Below are 16,042 nucleotides of genomic sequence, written 5' to 3' on the forward strand. Positions count from 1 at the left end.
GTAAGACGTACAGCACTGTATGTATGTATCTATCTATCTATCTATCTATCTATCTATCACACATAACTAAGATATTGCAAACAGCTTACCAATACCATCTCAGGCTTTAATGTGGGAAACAGAAATATCAAGTTGGCAGATAAAAACAGTGAGCTGAAGGCTACTTTTCTCTCCCTTTCTTTTTTCTATCTGCGGGGGCTAAGCATCACATATTATAGCTCATGATGAATAGCCTCTTAGATCCAGTGCAGAGGAAGGACAAGGAAAGGGGTACACTTTTAATAGGATCACCAGATGCCACTCCCAAATTCAGCCTGAGCAACCTACTGTGCTCTTCGCCACCAATAAGGGAGGTCTGGCAGCAGCACAACCCAGATCATTCTCCCTAATGTCCTGGAGGAACAGACAGTCATCGCGGGGCCACAATATACAGAGAATCATCCATCACAGCCCTGGCTCTGTCTGCACACATGCCCGTGGAGAATCCTGCCTGACTGAGAGGAAGAGAAGGTCACAATTTGTGCCGTAAGATCGAAAGATTGGGGATGATCCCTTATAGGTTGGCTGGCATCTAAAACAGTTAACCCGAGATTTCTGGGATACCGCTTCCTGCAAAAGGGTAATCACATTACTAAGTCGACAGATGGAGGGGTACTCATCTCTCAATCTGCACAGTCGTATTGTTCTAGTTTGTCCATATGTGTTTGAGCTCTGTTTGAAAGATGGCCGTTCGTGACTAATTTCTGAACCCAAGTTCAAGAGAGCACTAAAAAAAAAATGTATCTGAGAGAAGGAATTAATTAATCCCACTTTGAAGATGGCAAAGCTGCATTAAATTCAAATATAAAAGTAAAAGAAAATGTACATTTGCATAAGAATAAAAAAAAAACCTTGCAAGAGAATGAAAGACTAAAATGGAAGTGACATGTCTTTCCTTTTACACCAATTTGCTAAATTAACCACACAGGGGTCCAGCAATGAGGTTTGTTCACGTCTTCCTTTGACCAGCAGTGCACACTGAAACCTTTTTTATAACATGTAAAATCAGCAGAGCTGATTTAAACTCTTGGTTTTCAGTTTTCTGCATCATTTTAGTGGCTGAGAGTAGTAGTGACATGGTGGCGGTTTCATTGCTCTGTACCTGGTGATATGATATAAAAGAAGTCTTTGAAATCATCCATCCAGACTTCGGCCAGGCGCCTGTTGTTCTTGTTGATGACTTGGCCCGTTCCTCCAGGGAAACTGTATGGGGTGGCCTTCCGGAAAACATGGCCCACATGTGAACATGTTACAATTTCCAAGGAGCCACCGCATTGCCAAATCTGCAAGCGTAGAGACAAGGCAGATTTATGTAGTATGTGACAGGAAAGCAGACAAATAGGCTGGATAAAAACTGATGAAACAGTCAGTGAATGCTTGTTCCCTTTGTTCTACCCCCTTGATGCTTAGGTGACCTACATAAATGATAACGTTTGTTACCAGTAAAAAGATTTGCTCTTAAATTTTAACAGCGTACCATCGTACCACACACACACTTACTGTAGATCTGTTTGTGACTAGATGCTGCAGCTCACAGGCATGCCTTATAACAGCACTTCATGTTTTCTGATTACTAACGACAAGCTGTGACAGGAAGACAAAAACACCTTCTATAAACTGCCCTTGTCATAGTTTCTGGTACAGTAAGTGTCCCCAGAACTAAATTTTCAATGATAGCAAATTCAGAGAGACTCATGAGGTGAAGTACGAACCACACTATCACTAACTGGTAATAATAACATATACTTTTTACAATAAACTGTACAAACATAAAGCAAAGAGACTAAATATTTTCCCTTATGTTTGTGTAAGCTCAAAGCTAAGTACACACCAACATGTAATATGAGCACACACATCTAAGGCTTTCATGTGATGTCAGTTCCACATCTGCAAGGTTTCATGAGTACATCCTGTACAGTTGTGACATTACAACAATGACAAAAATCTGTCCACAGATGTCTGCCAAAGTGCTCAAACCCATCAATGCACAATAGTACATTTGCCAGGATGATGCACAAAGAGAGACTCTCACAAAAAAATCAGCAGCAGCAACCACATGGTTGCAGCAGGAAACAAAAAATGTTTGCAACAGTGTATTTTTTATTTTTTTTATATTTAGAAAGATCATCCAATTTTATAATATCTATAAATATCTATAAAAAGGGAACATCAAAAGGCAGAAACATGTGCTGGTACACAGAGAAACCACTCACTCTAAAAGACATTTCCAGGTTTTCTCCTCCCCAGATATCCATCCCTGGATCGTAACTCCCAATTTCTTCAAAATACGTCTTGTCTATAGAGAATAATCCTCCTGCCATGGTGGGAGTCCTGCAAAAAACATAAATTAAGGCAACAACACAAAACCTTTTTGTAATATTTCATTTCCTCATACTGAATTCGTTAGCATCTTTTTGTAACTAAGAGGAACATTGAGGATATAATAACAGGCCAATTTGTTTGACAATTTGAAACAAAGCCTTAGAGGGGCAATTACTTTTATCTTTTAATTCATTCTATACTCAAGTCAGTCCTAAATAAAGGATATTGTTTGCTGCTTGGAGTGATTTGCATACAGATGAGTTTTGTGAAGCCAAAAAAGGCAGCTCTAAGCAGTTTCTATTTTCCTGTTTCAAAATACATGGATGCTTATACTACAAAGAGAAACATCACAACTCTGTGGATGCCATTTAGGCAGAAGCTGGCATCAGTGGGACACAGAGGGAAAGATGATCTATTTCTAGCTCTAGATAAAAATGGAGCTTTTTATAAAATAATATTTTGTAGAGAAATTTAACTTTCAGCATTTCCTCTGTAGCCTGCTGTACAGAAAAAAAGCTGCATTTAATTAAGCTTACAAAATATTTCCAACTTTTTCAGCGTTTAATCTGATCTCGCCTCTCTTATTTCAAGACGATATGCAAGTGCAAAGCCACACACAGATGTACCTGACAGGGAGTGTTCTATCCCCTTTGCGTCGATCCATCTCCCGCTGGGGAACAGGATACCATCGAAAATTCAGCTTCCAGTTGAATCCACCGTAAGTCATATCAGAGCCTGCCATGTATTCAAATGTCTCGTCGCTGATGACATCTATGATAGGGCACACCACTGCAGTCCTGAAACACACAAAGTGCCATAATGTTCACATGTATGATGAAACAGGCTTGACTGAAATGAAGCATGTGGTTCATTATCATATTCAACGTGCCTCAACATCCCACCATCATAAAATCGACCGCATACTGTGAAGAAATCAGGTTCTGGGTTGTAACTGCAAATTCTATGCACACCATGCCAGCAACTAGCTATTACTCACATTATTAAATGTTCTGAAGAAAATGATCATTAATCGTAAAGCGCTGCAATCAGCTGAACATTCACGTTTTGATTAATCAATTAACTGGTTAGTCTTTAAAAAGTTACAAGAAAATATGAAAATTAAATCATCAAATGTGTTGTTCTCCTTTTGTCCACTCAGCTGCTGTAATATAAACAACATTTCTGTAAAAACAGAGATGAATCCCTGTTTCAACTTGTGAAATACGAAGTCAAAACAGAAGTCATTTAAACCCCAAACACAAAATAAAGACAATATATTGAATATTAGGTGGAATATATAATAGCTTAATATGTTGAATTTATATCTAACAACATTTTTAAGGTGGAGCTGGGGGAATGAGGATTGTGTAACAGTTTGAAGGGCAGAATGACATTGTGTTTTAAAGGACAGGGATCTGAGAGGCTGATTGGCTTTGGAGAAGGAGTCAAGAAGATTACGGGATCAGAGGGGATGACGACAAAATTAAGAATGAGTGGAATTTAAAATAGTGGGAAAGCGGAAGTGACCAAAGAAAAGATCAACAGTGACAACAAAAACACCTAGAAAAGCAGGCACATGGAATAACACAATAATTTCATTTCTGAAATTATGCAAGCAATATTCAGGGGAGATCTCGGTACACAAGGGACACGGAGAAAACCAATATTGAAGCTTGAATATTTTGAATTTGCCCTCAGGCAACACTGCAGTAGAAAAAAAACAAAACAAAAAAAAAAAACAACAGCTACAATTCTGTAATGGAAATCACTTCACGGGCTCTGAAAATCATTGCAACTGAACGCAATTTTATCGCAGCTAAAAATTTACCATGCAAAGAAAAACGGAGCCCGAGCTCATTTAAGATGGATTGAGAGGAAGTAGGCAAACTGTCAGGTGGTGTGATGGAAATCACAGATCCTACATCCTATGGGATAAAGAGGAAAAGGACCACCCAACTTATTACCAGCGCAGTTGAAAGGCTAAAATCTTATGGGATATATTTTTAAAAAGATATATTCTATGTTTTATATGCTGCCATCCAGACAATGTCTATGTTTATTTGATCGAGACAATTTTCTTGCATGCATTACAACAGCACAGTAAGACTGTAGCTACCCCACAATAAGAGGTTTTATTTAAACATTTTACATATTATACATTGAACAAAATCGAACACAGGACCACCGAAATTCTTGGGCAGCTGACAAACAACGATAAACATTCTCAGTTCTGTGTGTTGGAAGACAATGTAAATACAGTTTCTTGGAATCCCTGCGTTGTTTTTATTGAAGGGCGGTGCAGATGTGTAGGAAGTATGGTTGCACAGGTATTATTTTGTAAGATAAATGCATGTACTTCCTCTCAGGATAGTCACAGACAAAATTATTTCTTTATCAAAAAGAGCAGGTCTGGAAATTTAATCTTTGAACATACAGTGTAATTTCTGCACCATCTCAACAGTCTGCACTCAGACTTAAAGACATCAATACATGTGCAGCAGCATTCAGTAAAAGTGTAATGGCTCCATAATACAATATTCGGAGTCATATGATACCAATTTCCTCCTGAGGGTAAATTAATGTGTCTGACCTCAGATAAGGTAAGAATCACAAGAGGATCATCATCATTCATTACTGTCACACAGAAACAGTGGATGGCATAAATGTGTCTACAGAGCATGGGCAAATGCCTTATGTAGTATCTTAATATTTTGATAAACAGCATAAATTAAATGAATTCTTCATCACTTTAAATCAAAGCTATTTGTTTAATGGTTTTACAGATGCAGCAAACTCAAACCTTTGCCCACTTAATACAGATACTGCGTAAGTCATATAGTGTTGACATGATGACGGTGTTAATTGTCATGGTCCCAGGATTCTTATTTGTTGGTGGTTTTGTTTATTATTACAGTTTCTTTTTTGATGCTGTGATTATTTTGCTTTAATGACTTTCTTGTATAACTTTACTGAAATTTCCCAGTATTTGCCTTAGTGTAAAGCTGCTGTGTGTAGGTGTGTGTCTAATCTCTGCATTTATTAGCCATTTCCCTTTTTTTCCCTGTAATGATTCGTCTCCGGTGTTTTGGATTTAGTCTTACTTCCCCACCTGACTCGCTGTCTTTGATTATCTTCACCTGTGTCTCGTTACAGGGCTGTGTCCGCTTTCCCTTAATTATAAATACTGTCATATAAGTGTTGTTGTCTTCCCCTCTGTCCCTGTCTGTGATCATCACCCGGGTGGTTTTGTCTTCATGCTCTTGCGGCTTAGGTTTTGTTTCTCTTCGTGTTTTGCTCTGTGGACGTCTGCCATCAGCCTAATTAAACGGCTTACCTTTTGTTAAACCCTGCTGCCTCCTGTGTCTGTTTTTTGGGTTCTCAACCTTACACTCTACACAGTTTGCATAACCTGCAGATTGACAGAAGCTATCTTTTCCTCTGAGGTTGCAGCATAATTATTATCTCATATCAGCAGTGCCAGGCAGCGTATTAATAACTGAAAGTTTGCTTTCCCATCAGTATTCAGATAGTTTTGGCTCAAGTACCCAGTGATGCAACCAAGGCGAAATATGATAACAACTGCAGTAATAAAGCGTTTTTAGGGCTCAATAGTAACACTAAACTGTCAAAACAATAGGAGGTTTTGCAGTAGTGTGGTGCACTGCTGCAAAAACGTCAAACATATGTGTGATTTCCTATCAGTGCCTTCAAAAAAACAGCATTAAATTCAAAATACTTAGTGATGTCAATTTTAGCTCCTACCTGTCCTCTTTGATGCGAGCCAGCAGGGGCTCTAGCCAGCCAACAGTACACTCGCAGTGAGCATCAAGAAAGGTGATGACCTGACCGGTGGTGGCGGCTGCCCCCCTCAACCTGGCTCTGATTAGACCTGAACGCTGCTCCATCCTCAGGATCCTCACCGGCACCTCCAGAGTACGCACATAGTTCTCCAGTTTCTTCTTTAGGAAATCTGAAAGAAATTATGCAAAAGAAAATTCATAACAAGTTAAATATGGACAATATGATGATGAGATTTCAATCAGGTCATCAAATTATCAATTCGAGCTAGTCAGCTTATGTCCAGCTGAGATCTTATGGATTCCAAAATAAAATAATAACATTTGAAAACAAGGTTTTTAGCTACTACCTATTGGGATTATATGTCATATTTATGGGTTACAGAACTGCAAATTAAAAAATAAGGTAAAGATAGTAAGACCATAATTACTTGAGCGCATAAATATTGTTTCTTGACTCATCAGAGGTGGATGTGCCACCTAAAATAATAGCATAACCAATAAAGGAAGAAATTCTTTACTTACATGTCTTTCAATATTTCACGATTCCTTAAACTGTGATATGGCTGAATCAAAACCTGGAAACCCGACCGTTATTTCTATAATGCTCAAAAATGTACTTATCAATGTGTTTTTACTTGAGTCTTCAACATCACACTCCTCATTTGTTTTTTCCAGGGTTTAGTGAGGAGTTCTCAGAGTAAAAAACCCCAAAATTATGTAAATTTGAACCACAAACGTTCCATTTGGCTTTTTTATTAATCTAAAAGATCTTAAATGGTTATTTGAAGATTACAAGAACAAATGGGACTCACAGCCTTACATCGAAGGTTAATTGGTGTATTTATTCATCAGGTTCTAAAAATAAATACTAACACCATAAAGTCCTTATGTTGTAATTTAAAAAAAAAAAAAGCTAGATTAGCTTTAATTTATCTTGCTACACAGCCAGAAACGTGGATCCCTTTTATCATAATCATCCTACAGTACTCCATCACATACATCCTGTATACTTTGTTAACGTACACAGATTACAAACCTCGCTCGCTGGCATCATCAACTAGGATAATTTCCACCAGCAAGTGTTTAGGAGAGCGGTTGATGACGCTGTGAACAGTTCGCAGCAGCGTGCTCCATGCCTCGTTGTGAAACACGATGACAATGCTGGTGTTGGGCAGGTCATCTGAGTACACTTTGGTCTTACAGCTGACAGAGTAACACAGGGGGGGAGAAGGCAAATCAGTGACATAAGACTTTACAGAGGAAAGTTCCCTTAGATATGCAGAGTCAACAAACTAGGTGAAAAGTCAGAGCTTTAATAAACCCTATTAATTTAAATCCATATCTGCTGACAGTTAATTTAAAGAGTGTTTTTGTCCTTTGTTGATAAAATAACATTAAATTTTTATTTTTTTATAGTTCAAATATTTCACAAATATTTTAACTATACTGGATGTTTTTCATACTGATAATTATTAATATGTAATCACCATTTTACAATATATTAATCTTAGACTGTTTAGATTTTTACACTGACAATTGTTGGAGATTGCAGATTATTGTGTAACAATATGTATTACTGTATAACAAATTTTAAAAATATTATTTCATTTTTTGAAAGAAAAACAATTATACTTTTAGTCTCAAATAATTTAGTCCTGTAAAATTACAAGCTGTGACAATTAAAGTTTCTAAAAGGTTAATATATGGTAAAACTGTAATGTTACGATAGCTGATGATCTGATTATCATTTGTTATAATCTTTGATATTCTGTTTATTAAAAGGATTCATACTTTGAAAATGTATCCCAAAACTAAAATGGTCATTTACAATGACAAACATAATTTCTCAATATGTTTGAACCACTGCACAGAGCATCTAATCTGTTGCTGTACTACTACTGAGTTAGTTTCAAAATGCAGCCCATTATTTTGTATCAGAGAACATAAAGTTCCCAAGTGTTATCCAGTTTCGCCATCAGTGCAAAAACACTGTCACAATAGGTTTACTGAAAGATATTGAGAAAGAAAGTAGAAAAAGTTAAACCAGTGTTGACAGCTATGTCAGCATGTCCTTGGATTAATGTGACGTCTGTCAAAGCCAAAGGGTGTAAATGTGGGACGGTGCTGTAGTCAGTGCTGTTGAATAAAGAATTAGCTACATTACAGAAGAGGATGTGGACAGTGAAGGCAGCATGTATGGCTAGAGGAGGTGGTGATGTGGGGGAGGGGGGGGGGGGTTACCGGAGCAGGCAGCATTGCTAGTTCTGTCCTGTCTATTCAATGTGACAGCACTGACTGACATAACTAGGCCAGGAGGCTGCCTTGAAGACATAATGCTGGTGAAATTTTGCACAGCTCAGCTGTGCGCTGTAATAAAGATGCTGTATTATTTATATGGACCCATATTGGGCAGAAATACAGAGTTCACATCATCTGAATGTTCAACTTTTTCTCTCTAATATAGATCTTCTTTTGCACTGTATAAATTTTTATGTATTGTATTTTATACAGTTTTTCCACATCCCAGACAATCTGGAGTGGTCTTCTTCTTGAAACAGGCAAAAACAGGAGCTAAAACAAAAAGAATGTAGGAGTTTAGAAAGATAATTTTGTGGCTTATTTCTCATTTGACAGGTAGAGACTCTGATAACCACTTAATGAAAAGTGCCGTGAAGAACTCAACTGGAATAGTTAAACATGAATCACTTGGATATTGTCTCCGCACTAGGCAAACGTCTGTGCATATCAGCAGCCTTAAATGAATGTGCCCATGTTTCATACAAGATGCATTTTGAATTTTCATTAGGTGTTCAAGAGGCTCTTGAATGACAGTAAACAAACTCTACTCCCATTCAAATGTCAAGCCTAATGCAAAACGCGAGGGACCTAATAGATCCTGCATGGAAATGATAGTCATTATTAAAGATATCTTTCACAGTGGGTACAGTTGTTATTACTAATAACATGTAATGGACCCAACTGTTTAAATTCTATTTAAATTATCATAAAACTTTTCTTACATTTCCTTAGTTTCTGCAGTCCTTATGAGACTAGATAAGCATCTTTCAATCAATTTGATAGCATAATTTCTTGATTTCACTTTCAGATATCATTAAGCTCTCTCTGCAGTCTCCTTCGCACTCAAATAGTCTCCGTACAGCTTCGTTCAGCTCTTGCTCAAAACTGTAAGTGCGTCACATACTTGGCTCTGGTTTTTGTGTAGCGGCTTATCACTATAAAAATTCCTCCAAGAATAAAATGCCAGATATGGTGTCGACCATGGAAGTCACCTCTGTATTCTTACCAGGCTGTTTGCTTTGAGTAGAGTGAGTCAGTCTTGTTCTATTATTCTCTGTTGCTTTCTCAGTAACTCTGAGTTAATTATATGTTAGTAAAAATCTGACAAAAAAAACCAAAAACAAAACAAGCCTCTTAGCAATGACGGTAAAAACATTATGTGCCATGAAATGTGATGGATATCAAAGATCTGCTGTTAGTGAGGACACACGAGCCTACGCACCCATCCAGCCTCACATCTGGCAGACTCCTGTTGAGTGCAATCATATCACTGGCCATCAGATTGAACTGGTTAATCTTAAAGAGCTCCTTCATTTTCTCCTGGTCATCCTTAGGGATGTTTACCGCTTTGCCCATCTCACCTGGACCCTCGTGGCTCCGTGATATCACTGCTGTAACGTAACAAGGACACCACAGAAAAATATTTGATAAGAAAACATATTTTTTCTCACCAATGAGGCAAAAAATTAACATCAAACTGCATCATAAAACAAATCCTACTGCATAAAAAATGGACCTTGTGGAACAAGGAGAGTGCAGAAAAGCGTGCGTGTTCTATTTCTGTCCACTTTGTAAATTTTCTAAACTCATATAGCACCCAGAGCATGAAAACCTAATTTTCCAGATCAATGTGCATGTGCGTTTGATAACAGAAATAAATGTACTGGCAGCTGGTGTTCACATATGAACAGTACATCATGTTCACATTTATTACATTATTATAATACTGTATATACAAAAAAAAAGTGAAAGCCTCTAAAAGCCTGTGCTATTAAAAGCAAGGAAAAATGTGTTTCTTCAAACATCAGTGCATGCTCAGCAGAGAAAAACCTTTAACACAGCGACAGTGCATCCACTCCGCTTAAGCCCTCTCCTGGTGGTTCTGGCTTAGGCTGACAGGGTATTAAGCACTGTACACTTTGCCAGCTATATTTAATTTAAAAATTTAATCTATTAGGAGGTTTTGAATTCAGAGATTTAGGCCGATGTATTAATAGGTGAAAAAAAAGCAGCATGACAGCAAAACAATTGCTACAGTTTTTGCTATGAAAGGCCTGGAAAATATCAGAATTGCTACTGGTGCTGCACAGCGCAAGCTTCTTTCACCGAAGGTAAGTAACCACCCATTGATTTATGGCTCTGCTCTCTCTCACTCTCTTTCTCTCTAATAATCTCTTAGAACAGAGGCTGTGATTTCCATGAAAGGGGGACACATAGTTCACATTAGCTGCATGGCCTCCTGCTAAGAGGATTTCCTAAGACCCCTTTGTGGAGACGGACTGGGATCGGTCGGATTGTAACCTAAACTGATCCTGGGTTTTCTTTATAATGCTGCTGACACTCTTCATTTGGACACCAGCTGACATCTGATGGACACAGCTCTCGAGCTGCATGACTGAGCATCAAAACATTCTCAGCCTGCTCCAGCCATACTCCAATCCATCATTCTTTGTGTGTGGATAAACGTCCTGCTGAAAGAGAGAGAGCACCAAGCAAACCATCAATAGTAGTTTGGGTTTCTAAAGAAATTGTAGTGAAATTGCCAGCTGCAAAGCTGAGACTGTGCAATATTGCTTGATAGATGGATGGCGGCCAAGCAGCAGTGCAATGACTAAAAGCTGGAAGCTGTACAGTACAGGTTTGTGTTATCTGAAAGCTAATTTGTACTGCCTAATTTATAGCGGCTGACAAAGTATTAGATATGCTAATGTGAAAATAGGGTTAAAAGGGCAAATGAAAGGCAGCGAAAGGTGCTAAAATGAGAGTTAAATGTGTAATTATGTGTAAATTCTCAAGATCCAACTTAAACTATACAGGTAAGAGTTGTCATGTTTTGATTGTTAGCTACGAACCATGTGCACTAAACACATCCATGCATCTTTGTTGTGAGCTTTGTGTTGGCATTGTGATTTTTTTTCCAAAGCCTTCAATGGTCATAAAGCTTGTCCTAGTGGAAAATGCAAGCTGGAAGGGACATCTTTTAATAGTCTTCCCCTACTCTGTAGGCACCAATTAGCTTCACTTCACATCATCGGTCACTTTCTTAAAGGAGCCCATAACATTTGAAGGGCCTGATAATTTATCAGTCTCTGAATTATCATAAACTGACACTCCCTAATGACACTTCTTGACCTGGTTTCCAAGTCCTTATCAGTTGATTAGGGCCCAACTTCCTAATGACGTTCTGAGCCCGAGTCAGTGTACGCATGGATAAGTGTTGAAACAGTCTGAACCCAGGATTTTAACAAAAGAGAGAACCTAGAGGCCTAAAGAAACACTTCAACAGACCAGTGCAATTAGCAATCTAATTAAATTGCTTGGTTTTCTAGAATATTTCCAACCTTCTGTAATGCTGTGGTAGCTAAATCAGAAAGAAAGGTTCTGGAAGAGAGAAAGATGTAAAAGTGGAATATCAGAACAGTAGCCAACATGCTATTTAGGCAATGCCAGGTAAGAGAAGAAGCCACAGCTGAGACCAACACACACGTGAGCGTGCAGATTTTGTGCAGTCATCATCACATGGCTCCTAAGGTTCCCCTGTTGTTTTCATTCTCGTTTACGTAGAAAAAGATCTGTGTAGTGTTACACAGTTGGAGTCTCCTCCTTAGGCTCAATCCATTCTTTTTCATCCAGACATTACCTCCTCTTCTTCCCTCTCCTGCTCTGCTCTGCTTCCTGCCTGGCACAGCTGCCATTTCATTAAAGATCAGAGAAGCTCCTCTTGAACACATAACCACAGAAGACCATGAACACACATCACACAGAGTACTTCTACACGTCTCTGATATGTACTTTAACTGTAACTCTCTCTGGTGGTACATGACAGGTAAGGGGCTTTGTTCATAGAAAGATTCCAGCCAATTAGAATTAATGTACCATCTGTGAAATGTAAGTACACAGAACTGGCTTAATTATTCTTGGCATAGATGTAACAAAGATTACAGGAAGATTTTGGTCTATATTGATATGACAACATCACACAGTTGTTGCACATCCAAGAAGAGAATTTTCAGTTCCACCACATCCCAACGTTGCTCTATAGTATTGAGATCTGGTGACAATGAAGACCATTCACAGCTTGAGATGATCCGAGCTTTGTAACAAGGTGCATTGTCCTGCTGGAAAATGCCATCTGAAGATGAGCACATAAAGGAATAGATATGATCAGCAACAATGCAGAATGGAGATCAATCAAGTGAGACCATGCGAATTATAGGAAAACAGGCAACTGAGGCTGACTTGACAAGAGTGGCACCCGGTGTGGTCTTCTGCTTCATGGTTTGACATGTAATAACGCACCCTGATTCTACCAGCCTAAACCAGTGTGGCCATTTTCCTCTGACCTCTCACATCAACAAGGTATTTTCACAAAGACAACTGCAGCTCATTGGAGATTTTCTCTTTTTTGGACCATTTTCTGTAAAGCCAAGTTTATGAAATCTCCCCATCTGCCACCAACAACACCACCAAATTCAAAGTCACTTAGTTCACCTTTTTGCTCCCATTCTGATGATCCACTTCAGTGGGTCATCTTGACCATGTCTAAATGCACTGAGTTGCTACCACTTGATTGGTGTCATTGATTACACATTTTGTTTATCAAGCTGTTGCACTGGTGTACCAAAGCAGCCATACTCCTGATAACCTAAAACTGCCTTGTAGATATTTTTTAGAAAGAAGAAATTTGTTATGGAGACATATACAAAACTTATTTTTATATTAAACTGCAAGAGATATGAATTTTCTGTCTGAAGTTAAGCATTTTTAAATCATATTCTATAGGGAATACTTAATCGGCCTCGAGCAGTCATTCGTGGAACCCCAAGGGCTTCATTATTCAGCCTCAGAGCTTGTTTTGTCTACTTAACATACTAACACGTGCTTTATTGTGTTTTCAGCAGGTTTGCAGTACTGACAAAGCAAATTTTTCATGCAAGACTTGTTTTCACTAATGTGAATCCAAGCAAAGAACTATTTTAAACCCAAAATATAGCAGTGAATTTGTGCTAGACTAAAAATTATATTTTCATTTGACAGCTGAAAAAACAAAATAAAACAGGGGTACACTAAACAAGATAAAACTTGAAACACCTGCAGAGACATTGCAAAATCCAGTGTTTGACAGCAATCCTAAGATATAGTTCATATACACAGAAAATCCTGCGATCTTAAATGCAAAATAACATCCAATGTAACTGCTGACTTTTGTATGGTAATGAGACAGTAACTTGGAGCTCAGCATCATTCTAACCTTAAAAGCAGATTACTAAGCTTCTTAGAAACCTGCTTACTTGAGGACATGTGAGGAAATTAACTCTCCAAGAGGAAGTGTGTTAAAGTGATTTGAGCAGCACACCTTTATACAGAAAAGCACAGTTTTACAACAACAACAAAAAACTCAATTTCATCAGTTTTGTTTCATAGTCCATTGAGCAAAAAAGACACTACATCAGAAATGTCTAATTCCTATAAATGTATTAATGTTTTTGTAGTTATAAAACCAGAATTCCTACCTTTTCTTACATTACCATCAACTATTAACTGTTTCATATGTTTTATGTGTTTTTCTGCTCTTTCAGGCAAAGCTTTCCCCTCAGTGAACACTGTTTTAATAGGATTTGTCACAGATGATGAATATTTTACACTCAAGTGAAATTTTAGAAGGTATTATTGTCTCCAGCTTACATTCTCATGCATGTTTGATACAAAATAACAGGGAAATTCTGCAACATCAACTTACCTCGAAGAGCAGGGAGCAGCGAGCGGTCCTTCCTATCATCACATTTGTTACACTCGCTGAAGTACAACAGCAAGAACACATCCACCAGCACCCACACTAAAGAGGTGGTCAACACCACCTTGCAGTAGACAAACCGTCGCATCACCTCTCTAGGATGACAGCCAGGCAAGTTGATAGCGAGCACTTAGGAGCACTCAGGCTGCCAGTGAAACATCTGAAGTCCAATGACAGGGTGAAGTAACAGGGACGAAACCAAGCAGGTTTGACCGCGGGGCATCATCCTTCAGGAGATGGGAGAAGAAAAAAAAAAAAAAAAGAGGACAGAATACTAAATTTAATGTGAAATGACATCATAATAGTTTAAGTATTCCTGCTATGAATCCAACTGATATCAATCCTTACAATAAAATGACATAAAATGCAAAGGAGGAACTACATTAAAGTAGATCAATATTAACCTCTTTTAACCTTTCTCAGGCTTCACTTTATCAGTTCCATTGCTCTGTTAGCATCCTCTGTCAGAGGTTTCCAGTAGCTACTTAAAAGACCTGCAAAAACATTAGTATGAGTATGACCTGCTAAACTTAAGTAAAATTTCTATGATCTTTCTAAGATATTGATTGATCAGCTATAGTCTAGTAATGACACTGCTTCTTCACTGTTTTAGGAGGAGGACCATTATGAAGCTCATCACTTTAGCCCATTCATTTTCCCACTTTCTACAAGCTAGTGACCCACTTTTTCATGTCCTTCTGATCTCAGCGCTCTTCTATCATTCTGCCTTTCAGAGTCTCATTCGTGCGACCTGCCTCCTCCCTGCCTCCACCTAACTAAAATATCTTCATTTAACTTTTCATTACTTCTTCTCCACCGTCACCAGCATCTGGGTTCCAGGGGATCCTGTCCCAGCATTGTTGGGACTCCACTCTGCTATATGGAGTCACTGTAAAAGTACACTGCTCTTTCAGTTCAATGGTTTTCATGTCAGGACATAATAAACATATGGTGAGATCTGCCAAAACCAGCTGTTAGTTTCTGTGGAGCAGTAAGGATGCACTTGCATGTGACACAGTGCAACAGCTGAGAGGACCACCAGGCTACACCCCATGAAAAATGATCTTGCTTGACAGTAGCCTGTTTTGTATTCAACTGTATATCACACTTAATTTTTCATTTTTTCTAAGCATGACCTCCCTGTACTGATTTTTGCAAATCATATTTTCTTCCGATGAAGTATAACTGACAGCATATACAGACAAAAATATACTCTTCTTCAATGCAACAAATTCCTTTGTTGGATTATTTTTTCTTGTTCAGCTACATGAGTGTGACTTCAGTGTCTGATCAGGTTTTTTGATAGGAACATTTTCGTAGTGGTCCCCTACGCTTTGTTTTGGTGAACTTTGGGTCTTCGCTTACAGTGAAGAGCTTTCATGCTAACAGCATGTAAGTGTGTGGCTGTGAGTGAACACTCCACGTTTTTTATCACTATTTTTTCCACTGTCCACATGTTATGCAGGAAACCCATGAGCTACATCTCAGACTCAGTTAAATGTTTAAGTTTAAGACAATATGTTTAGAAAAAGACTGAACAAGAATGAATGGCTTTTTCTCTCAAAAAAAACAAAAACATGTCAGCACAGCCTAGCTTTGCAAAATCTGGAACAATTTCCTTTGGACAGATGAGACCAAAGTGGAGATGGTTGCACATAACCACGTTTGGTGAAAACTAAACAGAGCAAATCAGCACAAACATGTCATGCCAGCTGTCAAGTACGGTGATAAATTGGTGATGATTTGGGTTTGTTTTGCAGTCAGAGGATCTGGGCACTTTGCAGTCATC

At 38.3% G+C, this 16,042-nt stretch overlaps 1 protein-coding gene across 2 annotated transcripts in view; it reads right to left on the minus strand.

The window, feature by feature from the left end:
• The window catches only part of galnt13 (polypeptide N-acetylgalactosaminyltransferase 13), a 37,220-nt gene that overhangs the window by 17,282 nt on the left and 3,896 nt on the right, over nt 1-16,042 (minus strand). For both annotated transcript variants that reach the window (XM_085384688.1, XM_085384687.1), the window contains exons 2-8: nt 14,200-14,480; nt 9,682-9,850; nt 7,198-7,364; nt 6,124-6,331; nt 2,988-3,158; nt 2,253-2,370; nt 1,142-1,322 (exon numbers count right to left, since the gene is read on the minus strand). In XM_085384688.1, the coding sequence (XP_085240814.1) occupies nt 1,142-1,322; nt 2,253-2,370; nt 2,988-3,158; nt 6,124-6,331; nt 7,198-7,364; nt 9,682-9,850; nt 14,200-14,341 (1,156 nt within the window). In that variant the 5' untranslated portion in view covers nt 14,342-14,480. The remainder of the gene's footprint in view (nt 1-1,141; nt 1,323-2,252; nt 2,371-2,987; nt 3,159-6,123; nt 6,332-7,197; nt 7,365-9,681; nt 9,851-14,199; nt 14,481-16,042) is intronic.

This window comes from Rhamphochromis longiceps, linkage group LG16 (assembly GCF_057381845.1).
Source record: "Rhamphochromis longiceps isolate RC_006_pf linkage group LG16, R_longiceps_female_GT1.1, whole genome shotgun sequence".
Taxonomy (NCBI): Eukaryota; Metazoa; Chordata; class Actinopteri; order Cichliformes; family Cichlidae; genus Rhamphochromis; species Rhamphochromis longiceps.